Below are 21,121 nucleotides of genomic sequence, written 5' to 3'. Positions count from 1 at the left end.
AAAAAAAAAATAACTCCTATGTAGGACTTTGCAACTTCTACGTAGGACTTTATAAGTCCTACATAGGACTTTATAACTCCTACGTAGGAGATAAAAAAGCCTTATTAGGAGTTTATTACTCCTATGTAGGATTTTGTAAGTCCTACGTAGGAGATAAAACAAAAGCCTAATTAGGAGTTTATAACTCCTACGTAGGACTTTATAAGTGTTCCTCTACGTAGGAGTTTTAAAGTCCTACGTAGGAGTTATAAACTCCTAATTAGGCTTTTTTATCTCCTACGTAGGAGTTATAAAGTCCTACGTAGGAGTTTGTAAGTCCTACGTAACACTTTAAAACTCCTAATTAAGTTTTTATATCTCCTACGTAGGAGTTATAAAGTCCTACGTAGGACTTACAAACTCCTACGTAGGAGTTATAAACACTTAATTAGGCTTTTTTTTATCTCCTACGTAGGAGTTATAAAGTCCTACGTAGGAGTTGATGATTTTGATATTTTGAGTCCTAAAAAACCAGTATGAATAATAAAAAAATAAAAGAATTTCTTTCAATAAAAAGACTCATCATTCATAACCAATGCTACGTACTTCATCGGTTATTTATCAAAATAATGGTTCTTGTCGTCATTATAATTATTATATGACTATATTCAATCGCCCTGAATAAATCAGTAGAGTTACTTGTATTGACCTTTAGTTCAATTTTTGTCTCCCATAATATTTCAAAATGAAAAATGTGGTAATAAGCGATATTTTCTTTGGGTATACAGACATGGTATTTAACAAGAAATAAAAGTATTTGTATTATATGGTATTTAACAAGAAATAAAAGTATTTGTATTTATCTAAAGAAAACATCATACAATCATAAAAGCCTGGATATGATGAATGCATGTTAAACGATAACTTATACAAAGACGTTTTTCACGCATTTGAACAGAGTAGTCGTCAATGTAATATGAGAGAAAACTGGTTGTATTTGCTTCCTGTTCGTGTAAATTAAAGATTAAAAAAGAAGAAATGTTGAAAGGATTATTTATTTTAGCTGTTCTTATTTTGTTATTGTCAATTCTTCAGACATGTAAGTATAGCTTTAAAAAATAATTTAACTTATAGACGAAATACAGAATGATGATTTAATTATCATTTAATTTACATTATAAACATGTATATAAACAGAACCTGAACTGTTGAAATATTGTTAACTCTTAGTATCTTGTAATTAAGCAATCTGTTTTCGTCCATAGCTAAGTAGTAAAGGTTTCTATGAATCTATCAAGATTTCATTTTATGCCTGTAATCAAATATGGAAGGACAACTGTTATCTTTCTTAATAACTAACGCTGCATAGATGCCGCATTACATTTTGACACATCTGCCCATTGAACACTTAGTTTAATCAATTTGATTACATGTCACATTTATTCTATGAATATCTGGAAGTAATTCACTGTTTCTATGAACGCCAAGGTTTAATTTGAACAAACTAATAAAATGGGTTTTAAGTATTGCTTTAATGTTTCGTATAACTTGTCTATAATAACCCCCTGAATATACCAAACACATTTGTAATTAAAATATGAAGAAGGCAATGATGAATTTGTTACCAGCTCGTGACATTAAGGATGAAAAATTGAAAAAGTATTATAGTGCGTTGAGATATGTGATAATTTCCTTAATACTATTTCAAAGCCATGTAAGCTATTAATGAAATTTAAAAATCAATAATTTGACGTTATAAGATTTTTCTTTTAAATTTAGTTTCACAAAGCATTCTTACATAAACGCTGTATCGGTCTGTCGTAGTTTTTGTTCACATATTAATTAGCATAACAAAATATGCCGCGAGAACCGCAGATTACTATCGCATATAATATTACTGACGAATCGTAATTTAGTGATGTATTGAGATATCGGGCTTCAACGAAAAGTACTAATTGCGATTAATGTATAATCGCATAAAATATAAGATATCATTAAATTTTGCAAAATAAACACGACAGTTTCACAACCAAATAGATAACAGACAGCGTGTCGAATATGATTAATTTGGAAAATTGTTATGTTCAATAAATTGAAAAAGTACCGTTTTTTTATTATTTTTACGTTCTTTTCTATTTTTTCTTTTTTCTTTTAGTTGTTTATCTTTTTATATTTTTAAAAATTAGCATAACTTTTATTAAGTACAATACAATGTTATCAATATCTTGTTAAAACCATGAATGGCCTAACGGTACTTTCATGAAGGACAATTCTATGCATATACATCAGACAACATATTATTCGGACAACTGTAACGTTTTTTTTTTCTTTTTGTGCCCCCACTTTAGGAGGGGGGGGGGGGGCATTTAGATTTACCCTTGTCCGTCCGTCCGGGCGAACATCCAATGGTCTATGAGCTTCATTCCGTCCATAATTTTAGTTAAAAAAGAAGGAAATCCCATAAACCGACTGGTTTATGTGGTAATTTTATTGGTTTATGGGGGAAATGACACATAAAGATCAAAGAAAAAGCACGTAAACCCCAATTATTGGCATGTCCGTCCGTCCGACCTTCCTTCCGTCCGTTCGTCCGTTCTCTTCTGTGTCGCAAGTAACCCAAAAAGTATTTTACCTAGAGTCATGAAACTTTACAGAAATGTTGTTCATCATGTGCAGTTGTGCACCTGGGTATTTTCGTGTGGATTTATTAAGTATTTTTAGAATTATTGCCCTTGACTTAGTAAAAATTTGCAATTTTCAACTTGTGTCGCACATAACTCAAAAAGAATTTGACCTAGAGTCATGAAACTTTACAGGAATGTTGATCAGTATGTAGTTGTGCACCTGGGTATTTTCATGTGGATTTATTTAGTGTTTTTTAGAGTTATTGCCCTTGACTTAGTAAAAATTTGCAATTTTCAACTTGTGTCGCACGTAACTCAAAACGTATTTGACCTAGAGTCATGAAACCTTACGGGAATGTTGCTCAGCATGTGAAGTTGTGCACCTGGGGTTTCGCTTGTGGATTTATTCTGTTTATATAGAGTTATTGCTCTTGACTTAGTAAAAAATTGCAATTTTCAACTTGTGTCATGTAGCTCAAAAAGTATTTAACCTAGGGTCATGAAACTTTACAGGAATGTTGATCAGTATGTGTAGTTGTGTACCTTGGGTTTTGCTTGTGTATTTATCCAGTATTTGTAGAGTTATAGCCCTTGACTTAGTAAAAACAGTTTCATTATGTTGTGTTATTTGTTCTTTGAGTGCTTGAGTTAGAATCAACCAACTTTATAGGAATAATGATCAACATCACTGTGAAGCTATGCACCTGGGATTTTGCTTGTGGATTTTTTTCATTTTTCTTAGAGTTATTGCTCTTGACTTACAGTTGTATAGATTTGCAATTTTCAACTTGTTCATGTATAACTCAAAAAGTTTTTGACTTGTAGGCCTGAATTTACAAGAATGTTGGTCAGCAAGTGTACTTATGCACCTTGGGGTTTGCTTGTGGATTTATTCAGTATTTGTTCTTGCCCTTTACTTAGTAAAAGATTTTTAGTTTTTAACTTGTGGCATATGTAGTCCAAAACTATTTTACCTAGAGTCATAAGATTGACAGAACAGTGGAGTGTGAGGGCACCCGCGTCCTATGGACACATTTCTTGTTCCTTCTTTTTTTCTCCTTTAGTCCAAAAATGACTGGTCTTATGAAAATGACGGAATAGCTTTTGTCCAGGGGTGGGTCTTTTGTCCGCATCCAGTCTTTTATATCCACTAAATTTAACAAAATATTTATTTGTATTTTTAAAAACGCTTTGTTATATTATAGGCCACAGCTGTGCAAATAGTAAACTTCTACCAGAGCTTCCCAAAAGATCGAGGACATACACGGCAGACGGTGTAAGGGGGAGTGACCCCTATGTTGATGACACATTTTTGTCTCCAGAATGGTACAATGTGTCATTTAATGGTCAGCAATATCTTATGCCCGATGCAAACTATATGCCTTCATTTAAAAAGTGTGGAACTGTACAGCCAATTTATCTTAGAGGTAATATTTAACAAAACTATTTTCCTCATAAAACATGAATTAATCAAAAAGCAGATCATTGTTTTCGTACACTGTTTATTACATCGCTCGGCCGATTTTATCCGATATCCTTAGGATGTTCAATATTACGGTTTCCATTACATATGATAAAATTTATAATAACTTTTGTGTGCTCTTTTACTTATTTTACTTAGTTGATGCATAACCTTATCATTTCATCGTTTTAGATATACCCAATTTTGTTACAGTGAATGCAGAGGAGTGAAGGATAGTGTGCTTTATTTTATGCTAACAATATAATAATGGGGTTGATCAGTGGAATAGAATCCGTATCTCATTCACTGTATATTACTTTAAGTTGTGCAGAAACCTTTGTAACGTTTTGTTTTGTTTATTAACATTCTCGGTATAAATATTTCCCGCGTTTTAATAAACAGGCGAAAAATATAGTGTGTTTGTTTGTTTGAGTTTTTTTTTAAATATTGTTTGTAAATTGGTGTGAAATATAAGAAAAGTAAATAAGAAAAAAGGTAAATACGGATTATATGATGTACCATATTCCACCAATATTGACAATATTCAAATAACAATATCCTCGTTCCTTTTTTTCATTAGAAAAGAAATCTTAAGCAATCCTCAAAGCTATACTTCGTCATATACAAACATGCTTATAGATACTTTTTTAATCACAACGTTTCTTTAGAATGCATGCATACCATGCCTGTGCCATACATCAAGAAAACAAATGTGTGCTAAAAACAAAGAATAAAGTAAAACGTTTATGTCAATTTCTTCACTAAAGATACACATCCAGACATAGATACATTAACCGAAGTACCACAAACAATAATCGCATGTGAGTTGTACCCTCATGATGACTGTGAAAACACAATTGAAATCTTTATAAGGAAATGTGACAATACAGTTCACTACTACTTGAGAAGAACAAGCTCTAATGCGGCATACTGTTTTGGTAAGATTGGTTCTGTATATGAGCCGCGCCATGACAAAACCAACATGCGTTTGCCACCAGCATGGATCCAGACCAGCCTGCGCATCCGCGCAGCATAGTATCCATGATGTTCGCTGTCAGTTTCTCTACTTGTAAAAAGGTTTTTAAGCGAACAGCATGGATCCTGATCAGACTGCACGTTTGCGCAGGCTGGTTTGGATCCATGCTGGTCGCAAACGCATGTTGGTTTTGTCATGGCGCGGCTCATATTTTATTCACATAATGTATACATTTGTAATGAGTCGCCTTTCTTAAATGAAGTATCTCCATACTTAAATGTTCAAGTAAAATGATTAGATTTGCTGTAACTTTTTAATGTTTGAAAAATATTAAAGTATACTAAAAAGGCTTCAACAGAGCAATTATTACTTTCTCTGGTTGGGAGTCATTCCTAATACATGTATATCACATGCTTAAGATAAGATAAAACTCTGTCACAATTCTATCACCTTCATGAAAACTGATCAAAATCTTTTAACATATAGGTGCTTTATTAATATATTTCTTCATAGTGTATAGAGAATTTGATAAGTCATGTAAATAAACTGTTTTTTATCGTGTTTTTTTTCCATATTTTATCAAATGTTTTTTTATGGAATATTGGCCCTTAAAATGAGTGCCATTTTTGGCAAGGGATGAAAAAATTGTAAAACAAGATACTATATATTATTAGGGATCTGTTTTACAGTATGCTGAAACATTGAGCTTATATGCATTTTTCAGATCCTCCGAATTTGCAAAATGTGAATGTGACAGGTATGATACTTTTTACAAATATTCTTGAAGAACATCAATCTACTTCTTAAAACTGATTGAATAGATAAAAAAAGGATAAACATTTGACGTACTATATATATTTGCAAATAATAAATTTTGAAATGTTTTGCCCTGGTGGTTGATTTTAATACGTACAATCTCGACAATTAATGCACGCAAAAATATTGTTTATCAGTCTGAATTGAAAATGAATCAAAATTTTAAATATACGATATTTGAATTTTTTTAAAGATATACTGCAATAGACTTTGCACTTTTTCGATATAACACAACCGCTAGCTTGAATCAACAAATGAAGAACATTACAAATGAAAATTATGGGTTTTGTATCATTTACTTTATGATAGATGCTTGTATTACCCGAAAATAGTGCGAAATGTCACATTATTTGTCATTGCAAAAATGTAAAACAAATTGGCATTTCATCTTCCATACAATATAATATATCACTGTAACGGTACTAATTGACAAAAAAGCAACAGAAGAAAAAGATGGTTTAGGTAAAACGCCAATGAGTTACATTTTGGAAACTATAAAAGTACATAGAAATAGAAAGCTGTTAAGAAGTAAAAATGTAAGCCTTTCAGGGGCTTAAAAATTTGCCTTACAGTTAGTTTTAAGCATGATTTTTTTTTCCAGATTCTTCTGCAGCACCAACTGAATCTCTTGGAACATTAACAGTAACACCGGAACTTCGATTCAATGAAGTGACTAACAGAGGTGTTGTTTCGTTGATCCCAAGTCTTGCGTTCTTATGTGCAGAAAGTGGAGGTGCCAACATTGAGAACAGAGACTTGTTGTATTACACATACTGGTATTTTGTTTCATACCTAAAAACCTCTACAATTAAAGATTGAGCCATTCAATTAATACACCCTTTTTAATATCTATAATAAGAAAGTACGAGCATGTTATTACGCTCTGAAACACATTTTTTATTCTTCTAGCATTGTTAAAGTTGACTTATTGTTATTGATTTGATATTCGCCACATTTCCTTTTTTCCAATATTCAATTGTTGCCTAGTTCAATTTAAATTTTTTTCAGGTTCATTGATGGCGTGATTTCTTATACACAACAAAGCTATAATGGGATTGGAATACTGACTGAAGACAATCTACGGTCAATTGGATTTAGTCTCGGCATAATGGTAATCCAGTAAAATATATGCGTTTATTAAAATGCAATCTATTAAATTGTTTCAGTTTATTTCAGATAAAACAATTAAGATCTAAAACATTCAGCAATATAATTATGACAGTTTTAATTAGTAAGATATAACATAAATCTGATTCTATTAAAAACAATTTTATTCTGTAACAGATTAGATGTGGTGTAAAACTGGCAAAAAACGAAACTGGCGTACAAACCAAGCTATACAGCAGTGAAAATTTCTTTGCTGGAATTAAGGTAAAATATTGTTATGAATATATTATTTTTGATGATAAAATACGATATAAAATGATATATGATATATATAATGTATATCATAATTCAACACATATGTAGCAACACACGTGCTAACAATGTCATGTATGTATTATATGTACCGCTGTCATGTTCAAATTAGTATATATGACATAAGGGTATTAATCGTACAAAAAGTTTTATAAGAACGAAAGGTTGGTCTTAATTAATTCACGAGTAAATGACATAAATGAATCTGCATTGTAGGTTAACGAAGCATCGATAACCATGTCTAAAAACGAAATAAAGACAATTATGCTTCAACCGACTGTTCCATATGGATGCTACAAAATCAAAGACCAGCCCTCGCCAACTGCCGAATGTGCTACGAAAGTACATATGTTTTTACCCGAACGAGATAGGTGTTCGCTCTCTGATACCAATTTAGGAACACAAAACATCATAGCTAACCAAGAACGTTGTGGATTTAAAATATTGGTAACGTCTCTGTTTTATTTTGTAAATATCAATTTAATTATTTCATTATTACAAGTGTTAACATTATGATTTGTATTTTCTTAAACACTGACACTAATAGAAGAATAAAAATGGATTAAATTGAATGCTTTTGTAGTTAATTCCAACTTGTACAGACCGAAGCCGGGGTCAAATCTATCATACGTATGCAATATCTTATAGCTTTCAGCTATCGGAGTAAATCAAACGACCTTCTGAATGTAACACAATTGGCTTAAATCTTATTAAAACGCTACATAATATTCCTAGACCGTTTATAATTAACTTAACCGTTATTTTACATATCAGCAACTAAATATTTTAGTAAATATAAGTCAGGACCTGTTCATTACATCCCTTTTCTCAAGAATGCTATCCTAGTTTATATGTGGCCTTCCAGAATACATTTTACAATTTATTAATAAAAGTAGTTAAACAATTTTCATTAAAATGGTTAATATGATATAAAAAAATGCAATATATTGATGAAAGGATACTTTGTTGATATTTTTCTCAGGGATGCTATCCTGGCGATCCTGAATGTAGTGTAACTAAGCAGACTTCAGCTATGAATATTACAACAAGATTTCTTAGCTACGATGACCCAAAATCGTACGTACTTCGTCTTGTAGCACAAAACGCAATGACTCACCAAATCTGGAAAGGTTATGTCATCGATGATATTGTGGTAAATAGACAGATATCATTTTTTTCTCAATCCTTTTTACATACAAAAAGTGTCATAGAGATTTAAAACAAACATTCTGATTAATGGAATAGTAAATTTATTTTTACTTCATGTGCAGACTCAAACAAACCGAATCTGCAATTCTCTTGTAATTTTGTTGTGATTAATGCTTCCGAGGGATCACTTTGTTTCCAGATTTTTACATAAAATTCATTTTAAACGAAATAAAGAGTATTAAAATGGGTTTCCCATTAAGTGGTCGTGTATTCATCCGAAACGTAAAATGTAGAAAACAAGTCTTCCATAGTTTCTAACTTCTACACCAATGTTATTATATTATATTGATTGATTGTAATAACAACAGACAAGAATAAATGGAAACGAGAAAAGAAAAGAATTCAGAAAATCAAACGAGGGAAAGAAACGGTATTAAATCTTTCTTCTAGAAAATTAACACAAACTGATTACATTCTGTTAGGTAAAGGATTGAAATTTTGCCCAAAACCCAAATCACATGATAAAATTAAACTTGCTGAAGAAACTTATAATTTTGCAAGACGGCTTAGACTAAAAGAATACTTTTATGAAAATAATGATAAAAGTGAACATAAGGAATTCAAACAAATGCCATTCTTTAATAAACGTAAGTCTACATTTATTCCCCCTAACGGCCGTGATACTTATTTAGACTTTTATATAGAAGCTATTACACAAGAAATTCTTAAAGGTAATGACAAGAAAACTATACCGCACAAATATTTCTAAAGAAGAATTGAAACTCACTACGTTCACTTTGCAAAGATGAATCTATCATTATTAAAAAAGCAGATAAATCAAATATGATAGTTATAATGAACAAAATTGACTATATTCATGAAGTGGAACGCCAATTGAATAATAATAAATATTACACAAAATTAGACAATAACCCGTCTCAGGAAATAAAACTTAATATTCAAAACTGTATAAACGAGATATCGGAAATAAACAGTAACATAACTAGCGAATTTGACATTTTTCCAGAAATCATAAGAACGCCCCAATTTTATATCTTGCCCAAAATTCATAAAGATTATAATGAAAGTCTACCCATAGGATATCCAGGCAGACCAATTGTTTCTGCATGCAATAGTTTTACAGAAAATATTTCAAAATACCTTGACTTTATATTACAACCATATATGAAATTATTACCGTCGTATGTGAAAGATACCTCTGATTTTTTGCGTAAATTAAAATCTTTACCTAAACTTTCAAAAGATTCAGTACTTGTTACTTTGGATGTAACTTCACTGTATACAAATATCCCACATGAAGATGGGATAGCTGCTTGTAAATACTTTCTTGATAATGAAAAATGTGGTAGTAAATTATCAACGGAGGAAATATGCACTCTTCTTAAATTGACACTTAAAAGTAATCATTTTCAATTTAATAATGAAAATTATTTACAAATTTTAGGTACCGCTATGGGTAGTTCTATGGCCCCTACATACGCATCGCTATTCATGGGTAAATTAGAATCTGATTTTTTAAACAGTTATGACCTTAAACCTACGACTTGGCTCCGCTTTCTAGATGATATATTTATGATATGGGATCATTCTATAAGTGCCTTACATGATTTCATAAACAAATTAAATACATGTCACCCAACAATTAAATTTACATATAATATGTCGAAAGAAAATGTGTCATTTCTTGATGTTAAGATTCTTAAAAATGAAAATTGCACTTTATCAACGGAAATTCATATAAAACCTACAGATGTCCATCAATATCTGGAGTATAACTCATGCCACCCTAATAAATGTAAGGAGGGTATACCATACAGCCAAGCCAAACGTTACAGACGTATCATTTCAGACAATGATAAATTTTTTTATGAATGTCTAATAAATTTAGAATCTTTTTTCAAGATCAGAAATTATCCTGATAGCAAGCTGAAATCTGCTTTTGCAAAAGTAAAATATTCAACCCAAGAAGAAGCTCTGGAAAATAACCAAAATATAACAGAGCAGCAAAAAATCATACCATTTGTTATCCCATATAATCCGTCTCTTCCCCATCTTGGTCTTATCATAAATAAATACTGGGATCTTTTAATGTTGTCAGAAAATGACAGTGTTAAAAATTTACATAATCATAAACCAATCTTAGCATACAGTCGTCCCAAAAATCTTCAAGATTCCCTTACCCATTCAACTCTAAATAAACGGAATATGAACGGTAAAACTAATAAGTGTAATAGAAAAAGATGTACTCACTGTAAAAATATTGAAGAAAATAGTAAATTCACAAGTACAAATACTGGAGAAACATTCGAAATGCATTTTGATGGAAATTGTACTTCTAGTGACGTGATTTATTTAATTACTTGTAAAAAATGTAAAATACAGTATGTCGGCCAAACCCATCAACAGGTATCAAAAAGAATGAACAGCCATAAATTTGATATAAGAAGTAATAATCATCCCAATTTTTCTTCTAATGTTGCAATTCATTTCAATTCCGAAGATCACTCACTTGATGACTTTTCCTTTATGCCGATTGATAAACTTCATGATAATATGGGGAGACTTTTGAAAGAGACATACTGGATACATAAGTTAGAAACATTTTACCCGAAGGGTTTGAATGCAAAAGTGCTTTACAAATTTTAAAATCATTTTTCAAGTAGATCTAAATATACTTGCAACTTTTTACAAACTCGTCAATATTTTTTTTAGTATATATCGGCATGAAAAGACTGTTCTATTTTAGTAGTCATTCACTGTATCTAAAAATGTTATTAATTTATTTAAATCTATACAAATACATTATTTATGTCGATGATATAAATATTTAATTACCTCCCTTTATTCAGGCATAATTTTGATTGTTACATTTATATACTACATTATTCGTAATGTATTCATAATGTATTCATATGATTTTTCATTATTTCGTATAACATAAATTGATTTTGAGCATAATACCATATTTTGAATAGATAATAGATAGATCATTTTCATTTTATTTGATGGCTTTATAAAATATACTGATTGATAAATATGTTTCTAAATTATTATCTCCCTTTTTCACAATTTTCAACATGTGATTTAAGCACATTTTTTTTCGAATTCTAAACTTTCACATAAGTAACTGTTGTTTTCATACTTGTTGTAATTATTTACTAGCCTAGTTTACCTATGAAAATATATGTATCTTTTGATCCAGTTATTTTATGTAATTCCTTTCGAAAATTATATATGCTGTTTTTTTAAAAAAGTATATTTATACATACATATGCACATGTTTTATTGTAATACTTATTGTAATATTATCACGTTCCTTTTACGCGCCAAATGTAACGTCTATTAACGTAGACGTTTGTTTTGTACGTTTACGTCATTTTTATATATGTATCAACTGAGGAAGCTTAATAAAGCGAAACATGTTTTGATACTTAATTTGTGTTGGTTTTTGATCCAATTATCCTATTGTAATGCAATGCAATACATAACATTTTACCGTGTATCTTTGTTTCTTTTCGTTTCAGGTAAACATTAAAGATGATACCGATTTCCACAACAAAGTTTGTTTTTCACATGTAAATCCTCATATGTGTACGGCAGATGGAAAGTAAATATATACAACCACCTAAGTTTTGTTCATATTTTTTATTAAATGTCTTCCCGATGTCATTTCTAGATAGAATATCAGTTTAATTACTATGCAACTTACGTCCGGGTAAAAATTTCAGTTAACATCCTTATAAAAAGTTTATATCGTTGCGACTTCTAGGAGTTTAGTTTAACATGTTACACAAGATATATGTTAAATGGATACAAAAATAATGACATGTGATATTGAAAGGAATATATAAATCAGTAGGGATAATGGGAAAGTTAGGTTATGAAGATTGGAGTTTTCGAAACAAGCCACAATATCAATATATTCTTGTGCTCAATCTTACTAAGAAATATGAAAAGAAAGGACATAGGAAAACTTAAAAAAAAACGTATTCCGATTTCTTTTAAATTCCCGAACATAAGGAAATAAAAAGAATATATTACCTGTAAATTAAAATAAAACTTGTTGTAGCAGCTGAATTGATTTTCGTTACAGACCATATGAAAACAACGACTTTGCTGGAGAGTTTATTTTGTACAGAAATACAGTATATAATATAGAGGTATGAACTTTATGTCCTTCACTGTACTCAGTAAATATAGTTTGATTGAATCGTACATAAAACTGACTAATGAAGATTCATCTATTGGTCATTAATGTTTAAAAAAACTCCAAATTATTTACTCTATGACATTCATGGAATTGGTCGAAGTATTGAAGTATCAGACATTGCCAGGAAATAGGTCAGAAACGTTAAAAGGAATGAGGAATTCTATGATTTTGTGCATCTATTTAGTCAAATCAATACATACATGTAGATACCCCATATCATATAACACACAGTGCACATCAAGTGTAAAAATGTGGTATTTTTCATACTTGTAGATCCAGGAGAGAACAACTTCGTGTTTTTCTGTGAATAGCAGACCTTTCTGTACTTGTGCAGTGGCAGTACGTGCTGGTGGGGATGTTTTCTTGATAAATTTGTGTAACGATCTAAAATTTATTGGCATGACGGCATGTAAAGATAATGGTGCTTTAGTCATCCGATTGCTGGACGAGTTCAATTATCAGGTTCTTAAACAGAAAACAGTTGTTTGAATTCTAACATTCGTTGCAAGAAAAATGTTGATACATAAATATAAAATATTTATTATATTACCTTATATATTATCGTCATAAGTTTTCATAATGCATGTACCTTTGCCGATACAAACCATGTATCGATATTAATTGAAACGCAACTTGTATTGCTTAGTTCCAGAAAGAAATAAAATACCCGTTCAATTTCAGGTGGAAACAAACATAGGGACCCTTGTAAACATACGCATAAGACCTTATCCTAGATTTATTGAGTTAATGAACATAGATATAGTTATGGCGCCTAAGGACTATGCATCAACCGAAGGACTATGTGGAACATTTGACTCGAACAAACAAAATGACTTTCATGATAGGGATGGTACAGTTCTATCCGATCGTTTGCAGTTCATAAATTCCTGGAAGTATGAAATTATTCACTAAAGATCTTAATTTACTTTAAAAAGTAACGTTTTACTTTTGATACTAATGACTTGAAATTATTTTGTTCTCCTATCATTGAATTAGTAGATTTTATTCAATATATCTTTTTGTCTCTGTATTGTAGAATAGGTCCTGGAGACGCTAATTACCTTAGTCCGACTTGCAATTCTAACGTGAGAACTTGGGAGGAAGATGGGGAACAACTTTTCTGTACATGTGATTGTTTTAGCGAAGACTTGTCGTCCTCCTGCAGCACACTTAATCCTGAAGCTGTTTGTTCTCCTTCACAATATATAAACTGTACTGTAGATCTACAGAAAACAGACGATCTGTGTAGTAATTTTAGAGACAAATGTTTAAGCGACAAACGGAAGAAAAGATCTTTTACTATCGATCCGAATTTAGAAATGAAAAGACGAGCAACGTTAGCCAATACAAGACAACATACAAGACAAAAGGTACTTTTTTAATTCAATGTTTGAAACATTTAATAGATTTACATCAAAGACCACTAAAATCTGTACGTTATTGTTGTCTTTATTTGGAAAGTTATGAGCATATTATGAGCATCTTTCTTTTGATCTGCTACCAGTATGTGCAATGTTTTTAAGGAAATGTGCACTATAATTGTCTCATAATAACTTATATCTTATATTATCGATTGATAATTTCTATATTATGTTATTTCATTTTTCTTGTGTTTTCAGAGACAGGCTAATGAACAAGGCAATATATCAAAAGAGCAAGCGATAGAACTTTGTACCAATTCTATCAGTCAGTCTACTGCGTCTAAGAACTTTTCAAATTTACTGACAGGATACAATGTATCTCTTATAACAGAGCATTGTATATTTGACGTATATGTTAGTATCGAATAGTTCATTACTACAGTTGATTATATCCAAATATTTTACTTGCCTTTCATGAGCAATTGATAAGAAATTATCAAGAAATTAACACATTCAATCAACTTCTCGTTAATTTGCTCCCTATAAAAGAAAAGAATTACCAAATTGTTTATGATATTTTGATAAATGATTAAATTGAATTAAAAATATTTTAAACTATTTTTTTTATCTCAAACACGACCAAAGTACTTACAGTTTTTGTATGGTACGGTACACATTTTTCAAAACGAAAATTTATTATAATTTACATTATATCATATTGCCAGTTGTTTTATAAAAAGGTTTATAAAGAAATATTTGTGTTGTAATTTAGGAAAGTCAAGACATTGGGTGGTCCGAAGCACATGTTGAGGTAATGAACGACGCCGTAGCTTTAGGATTCAAAAGAAATTCCAATTTTACTGTAACTCATAAGGATAAGTTAATGTCCTTCAATAAACAGTCGTGTTCATTCGGACGTAATGGCAAAGAAAATTGTACTGAAGAAGCTTTGTTATGTTTTTCTCACTAATGTACCTCGCGAAAAGAACTTTTTTACCAACATAATTAGATTTCCCAAACTATGATCTCATAGAACATAAGCATTAGTCCGTGATTTTGTCCAGAATCAATTATGATTCTTTCTATTGTATTGTAGGTCGATGTGTTTGTGAGAAAGGATATTATGGTGTAGATTGCAGGCATGATATTAAGGTTCCGCCTACAATAGAAGATGTAGAAGGTGGAGGACTTTGTGATAAACGATATGGGAGTGAATGTAGTTGTTTTGAGGTGCAAGTTGACATGCTTGCAGATCCGTTTCATTGTCAAAGAATCGTCAAAGTAGTAAGTATTAGCTAATGACGAAGATAAGGAGACGCAAATTGAAAGGAAAAATTAGGCTACCATTATTGCTGCTTATATCATAAATTTGTTTAGCTTTGTCAGAACTGTAATCAGGTTATTTATGACATGTTATTTTATCAGATAATTGTTAATGTTTACAAAGAATTCAGATGTAAATTGGAGTGTTTTGTTAACGATGATTTGTTATGTGTTTCCTACAGATTTCATCAAATGGCACTTCAACAACATTAGATGAATCCATTGTGAATGGAGATTTTGTTAACTTCTTTACTGGCGAATGTTGTTTTGAATATCATCGGAAAAAACGTTCAATTTCAACACTGATTGAGGTCATGTTCTATGAGTTTGAAGTTTCAGTTAGTAACGATGGTAACAATTTTGGTGAGGCAGTTACCTTACATGTTTACGACTCTTCGTGCCAAGAATACTTTACAGACATAAAAGGACGAGCTAGTGTCCACTTAAAGGTTTGGATTCGTATATTATCAATTACTTAACTGATAAAGAACATTTTGATTATTTACACATATTCCAATAACCTCACACATATGTATGCTCGTAATATAATTTTTTGAAAGAACAAACATGATGCAAAATATTTGAACACACGTAAATGCTCTTATACAACGTAAAACGTTTTATAATGACACATTTTGTCAATAGGACAGAAATGAAATTCTATTTGTAATGTTTTAATTGTAATCTGTTTGATAATTTATACAATGCTATAGTTTTTCATTATTTTTTTTATAATGAATTATTTAATTTCATCAATATCAAATTCTCCAATTTACATGTAAAGCATTTTTGAATATGGTCTTAATTCAAATCTTTTTCTACGAATCATGCATTGCCGGCTGACCAAATGCTACTTTTAAAATTTCTGACAGCAAATACATTTTCAGGACTTAAATATTCACTTCAAGAAGACTGCTAAAGAGATACTAATACTCAAATTTGATATAAGAAAAAAATGTAAATTGCTTCACAGTCTCTTTGTAAATATAAAATATACGTGTTTTGATTTACACAAAGTAAATATGTTATGTTTTCAATTCTACATACTATTGGTGGTCACAATATTAATATATACTGTCATAAAAAACTTGCAGTGTTTTTAAAGAAAATACAAATTTTAATTGATTTTTAATAGGGAACATACATATTCCATACATATTTTATTCATTCTTATATTCAAATTAGGCATATTCAGTAAGAATTATGAAGATTTCAATAAATTTATGTTATAAAATTATTTTACTCAAGGATGAGCATAGTATATCTTTAACAACGTTGGTATAAATAAAATAATAATATTTTAAGGATGGGATGTGTCTGATCGACAACGAATGTGTAAAAGAGAATGATGTCCGAATTAACGATTACTGCTACAAATGTTTACCCTCATCAAACAGATTTAATTGGACCCATGGTAATTCTAATACTTTATAAATTGTATAATAATATATCATTGAAAACAAAATTAAAAGGAAAGCTTATCAAAATGAGGAATCTGAAAACAATTGCATGCTTGTAATGTTCAATAAATACAAAAAAATCCTTATTATTTCTATTAATTCAAAACAGAGGTTTTGCAGTTATCTGATAAAATATAGTAGAACGTTTCAGTTTGTCAATAAAAACAAATAAAACCAATAAAACCAATAAAGTTTTACTTCTGCAAAATAATTGAAAGTTAATATAAAAGGAGTCTTTCCCACAGCACAACTGTATTACCGTAGTGAAAGACGAATCAATGCAGTAAATTAGCATAACAATATGTTACTACTTGCATTGCAATCTTTTTCGACAGTCTCTATAAATTGAATTGATTACGTTATATATATTTTTAAATTTCTTTATGTTTACATATATCGATTAATTTTACTGTGACATGATTTCTTGACGCATGTATTGTAATGAATTTCCATGTGTATGTATTTTATGATGATGGATGTGGAGCCGAATTCAGACATACGATAAATGTTCTGTCTATAGCACCAAAATAAAAAAGGTCAATTTGAAATATGTTTTCAGACTGTGACGATAAAGATAAAAATGACGATAACAACACATTGATATATATAATCGTGTCAGCTGTGTGTGGTGCTGTTATCATTATATTGATAGTCATTTGTATAGTTAAGATGTGTATTACGAAGAAAATCACAAGGTTAGTCAATCATATTATTTTACATGGAAACAAATGTCTAGGGTCAAGTACTAGTACAACTGACATAATATTTTCATTAACTATTATTCTAATACATCTGCAGCCTTAATTTTGACATAAGTACATGCATATTTATTCATTATTTACTTATTAATTAATGTTGCAAAGATGGTGAAATTTTAGGAATGGTAACAAATTTACTCGCAGGATATGGGCTAAAATATTTTTACTTAACGTGGACTTTATTTCGATTTGCTGTGTGCTGTTTTATATGATAAATAAAACAACTACTAAACACCGTAACTTTATGTGTGATATTTCCTCTCTTTAAGAGTACATTTAAACCAATTACTAGTTCAACAAATACACAAAACTAGCTGAACTGACCGTAACTAAGACATATTAAGGAATACTTTATGCTGGTCAGGCATGGTTATCAATTATAATCTTATCGTGCTAAAAACTCCTTTTTCAGAATTGATAGTAATGTCTCTGGTGATCGAAGGTATGAGGCTGATCGATGTGAAAGTAAGTGTCTTGAGTGTCTTAAATTATTTTAATAAGAATCAGCATGATTGAAGTTGTTTCATCAAAAATGAAAAGTGTGGGTTGTTCAAAACGTTTATCCATATATTTCATGTATAAAAAGAATCAGGTAGTTCTTGAATGTCTATGTAAGGGTATAAATTAAGCATGAAAACTTTCTTATTCTTTCAGGTGGTTACAACAATACATATTATAACGAGCATGACGCAGGTCGATATGAAAGAAAGTGTCTTGTTTTTAATACATTATTTTAATAAGGGTCAGCATGGTTGAGGTTGTTTCAACAATAATGAAAAGTCTTGGTTATTTAAAATATGTATCCATATATTTTGTATATAAAAAGAATCCAGTCGATAAAGAATGTGTACTGTAACAGTATAATTAAGCATGACACATTTCTTATCCTTTCAGATGATAACAGCAAGCCATATTATAACGAGCATGATGCTGAGACACAGTACCAAACACTAAGCTCTTCAACTATTTGTATGCAAGATTGTGAATACAATGAACTTCAGAATATACAAACAAATAATTCCTAGAGAATATCACTTATGTGTAATGATAACAAAATAAAGTTTAACTTTAGAAATACTGTTATTTTGACAAAAAGTTAATTGAGAAAGTTAACTGAAATAAGGCTCAATGTCACGTGAAGGTCCACTTTTCCAAACAAATATACATGCACGTTATTTAATAATATGTCTCAGATAAAACTTTTTTCCAAAGAAATCAAATTGTTGTCATAATGAATTAAAACGTTACTTTTGTTTTTTAACATACAATGTCAAAACATCAAGTAAATTGCAATACTGTTACGAAGCAAACGTATATGATGAAATATACCTGTAACCAGCGCAATGTGCTGAATTATATGAGCGTAAATACTTCAGACCTTCACCTCGCGAAAACAGAACACTGTCAACTTCAATTACAACCGGTCGGTGGTATTTAGCACGTGTATAGAGGCTGGGAATTCCAATAGAAGCACAATTGGGTCAAACTTTTATTTTGGAATAGCTGACGCTGAAAAATATCTTAACAGGAAATCACTTTTGCGTGATATAACAAATATTTTTGCCAATAATGTTACAGCATTATTACATTGATTATGATTTGTTTCAATATAGTATTGAATTATTTGTACGTATGTTATTTTACCGCTAAGAACGCTAAGTAGCTGTATACATGTATATTTGTTGGTGGAAAATTGGATTGTATTGAAATGTTAACAACAACTTAATGTAATTGATCAATTTTGCCTGAACACAGGCATGGAAATTAATCTTGACAAAACAGAGATAATTGTATTTCGAAATGGAGGTCGTCTTCGTAATTATGAATCTTGGTCTTTTCGCGGTCAGTCTGTAAATACAACTGCTGTTTATAAATATATGGGTTTGTTATTCACTCCACAACTATCATGGAATGTAGCTCATGATAAATTAGCTTCACAAGCTCAAAGAGCAATTTTTGCTATCAAAGGTTATGAAAAATCATTTGGTAATTTTCCCATAAAGGAACACTTTAAAATTTTTGATACAATGATCAAACCTATTCTTTGTTATGGATCACAGATTTGGGGGTATGAATTTAGTCCAACTATAGAATCTGTTCATAATATGTTCTGTAAGGGTTTATTAAATGTTCGAAAAAATACAAATACAAGCATGGTGTTAGGTGAATGTGGTAGACTCCCACTTTGTATTACTTATTATACAAATTGCATTCGTTATTGGTGTAAGCTATTAGTTATGCCACAATGTCGTTACCCAAACCAATGTTATTTAATGTTAAAATCACTAGATGAAGCTGGAAGAACTTGTTGGGCTAGCAAAATACGAATACTTTTGTACAGTTACGGATTTGGTTACATTTGGATTTCTCAAGAAATAGGAGATGTGAATATTTTTGTTAGCATTTTTAAACTACGCATAATAGATTGTTATACTCAAAATTGGCATGATAATATTAACAATTCCAGTAGATGTCACCGTTATTGTTATTTCAAAAGCCTGTTAAATGTAGAACGGTATCTTCTAATAGAAATCCCTGTAAAACATAAGAAAGCATATGCTAAATTCCGATGTTCAATTCACAAACTTAATGTTGAAATCGGTAGGCATTTAAATATACCTTTTCAAGAACGCTTTTGCAACTTTTGTCTTGAAAATCATTTAACTTATCATATTGACTGTGAATATCATGCTTTTTTTTTCATTGTAAAAAAATATTAGGAATTAGAAATACATATTTACTAAACTGGTATAATTCCGGAAATGAATTACATAACTTTTATGAATTACTCTCATCAAATGATATTTTAATAATTAAGAAAATCTCTACTTATATTTACCACCTCATGATATCTACAGCACAGTAGCATTTAAATGTAATGATTGTCAAAACTTGTAAAAGACACAACCTTATAATGTTAAATATCATATTTTGTATGACATGTATTTTGGGCCGGTGGTCTTTATTTACTGAATAAATCTTTTGACTTGACTTGACTTGACTTGTTATTGTATGTTGAAATACAGTTGATTATATATAGAAACATGAAGGCTAAATGACTGTGTTGTCTGAGAGGGGATTATACTTTTCGTGGAGTAAATAAATTTGAAATATTGAACATTTCAGCTTGTTTTCCCTATTGACATCCAAAACTACAACAAATAGGTAGCAAAAGATCTCCCCCTACACATTTAAGAGTTTGTTTTCTACTTCTTACAGAGTATAAACTCAGTTTACATGAAAACATATGCAAATACAATTTATTTGAAGAAATTCGCATTCAAAAAAGATCTGGTATTTAAATGAAAAAAATGATAACCATTTATTTATCTAAATCTATTCAAACAAATCTTAGATTTGATCTTTATAATGGAAGCACTTAGGTGAATAAAATTATTGGGGAATGTTGGGGAAATTATTTTTATGTGGTTAGGTACATGATGACACTTTTGTTAACAACTAGCATGTTGATTATTACATTATCAGATTTCAATAGCGGTTTTAGATCTAACGTCATATCTATTGAAAATATAAAAGGACAACAACCAATCTCACGATCAAGA

General features: G+C 30.4%; 2 protein-coding genes across 2 annotated transcripts; both read left to right on the top strand.

Annotated features, from left to right (window-relative positions):
• The first annotated feature begins 877 nt into the window (after positions 1 to 877).
• LOC132721217 (von Willebrand factor D and EGF domain-containing protein-like) lies at positions 878 to 15,002 on the top strand. Its single transcript, XM_060705482.1, has 16 exons — positions 878 to 1,078; positions 3,809 to 4,030; positions 4,833 to 5,003; positions 5,766 to 5,798; positions 6,459 to 6,633; positions 6,866 to 6,968; positions 7,142 to 7,228; positions 7,493 to 7,723; positions 8,259 to 8,429; positions 11,971 to 12,053; positions 12,540 to 12,606; positions 12,930 to 13,118; positions 13,338 to 13,549; positions 13,693 to 14,026; positions 14,276 to 14,431; positions 14,790 to 15,002. The coding sequence occupies exons 1-16, from the start codon at positions 1,018 to 1,020 to the stop codon at positions 14,985 to 14,987; spliced, it is 2,493 nt and encodes an 830-aa protein (XP_060561465.1). The 5' UTR covers positions 878 to 1,017; the 3' UTR covers positions 14,988 to 15,002.
• An 80-nt stretch (positions 15,003 to 15,082) lies between these two features.
• Positions 15,083 to 20,549, top strand: LOC132721216 (uncharacterized). The gene is made up of 7 exons (XM_060705481.1): positions 15,083 to 15,301; positions 15,523 to 15,789; positions 16,646 to 16,754; positions 17,360 to 17,495; positions 17,971 to 18,023; positions 18,213 to 18,263; positions 18,453 to 20,549. Exons 1-7 carry the CDS (start codon positions 15,260 to 15,262, stop codon positions 18,581 to 18,583), a joined length of 789 nt encoding a protein of 262 aa, XP_060561464.1. The 5' UTR covers positions 15,083 to 15,259; the 3' UTR covers positions 18,584 to 20,549.
• Positions 20,550 to 21,121: the final 572 nt, after the last annotated feature.

The sequence above is a fragment of the Ruditapes philippinarum genome, unplaced genomic scaffold, assembly GCF_026571515.1.
Source record: "Ruditapes philippinarum isolate M1 unplaced genomic scaffold, ASM2657151v2 ctg4833_1_1_1_1, whole genome shotgun sequence".
Taxonomy (NCBI): domain Eukaryota; kingdom Metazoa; phylum Mollusca; class Bivalvia; order Venerida; family Veneridae; genus Ruditapes; species Ruditapes philippinarum.
This window is presented reverse-complemented; position numbering and strand designations above follow the sequence as displayed.

What these genes read in the sequence shown, in the direction of transcription:
- LOC132721216 (XM_060705481.1), top strand. Translation starts at nt 15,260, where the DNA reads ATGCTTGCAGATCCGTTTCATTGTCAAAGAATCGTCAAAGTA. An exon ending in GAGCTAGTGTCCACTTAAAG is followed by an intron (nt 15,790 to 16,645) that starts GTTTGGATTCGT and finishes TAATATTTTAAG; the next exon opens with GATGGGATGTGTCTGATCGA. An exon ending in CAGATTTAATTGGACCCATG is followed by an intron (nt 16,755 to 17,359) that starts GTAATTCTAATA and finishes ATATGTTTTCAG; the next exon opens with ACTGTGACGATAAAGATAAA.
- LOC132721217 (XM_060705482.1), top strand. Translation starts at nt 1,018, where the DNA reads ATGTTGAAAGGATTATTTATTTTAGCTGTTCTTATTTTGTTATTGTCA. An exon ending in GCAAAATGTGAATGTGACAG is followed by an intron (nt 5,799 to 6,458) that starts GTATGATACTTT and finishes TTTTTTTTCCAG; the next exon opens with ATTCTTCTGCAGCACCAACT. An exon ending in GATTTAGTCTCGGCATAATG is followed by an intron (nt 6,969 to 7,141) that starts GTAATCCAGTAA and finishes ATTCTGTAACAG; the next exon opens with ATTAGATGTGGTGTAAAACT.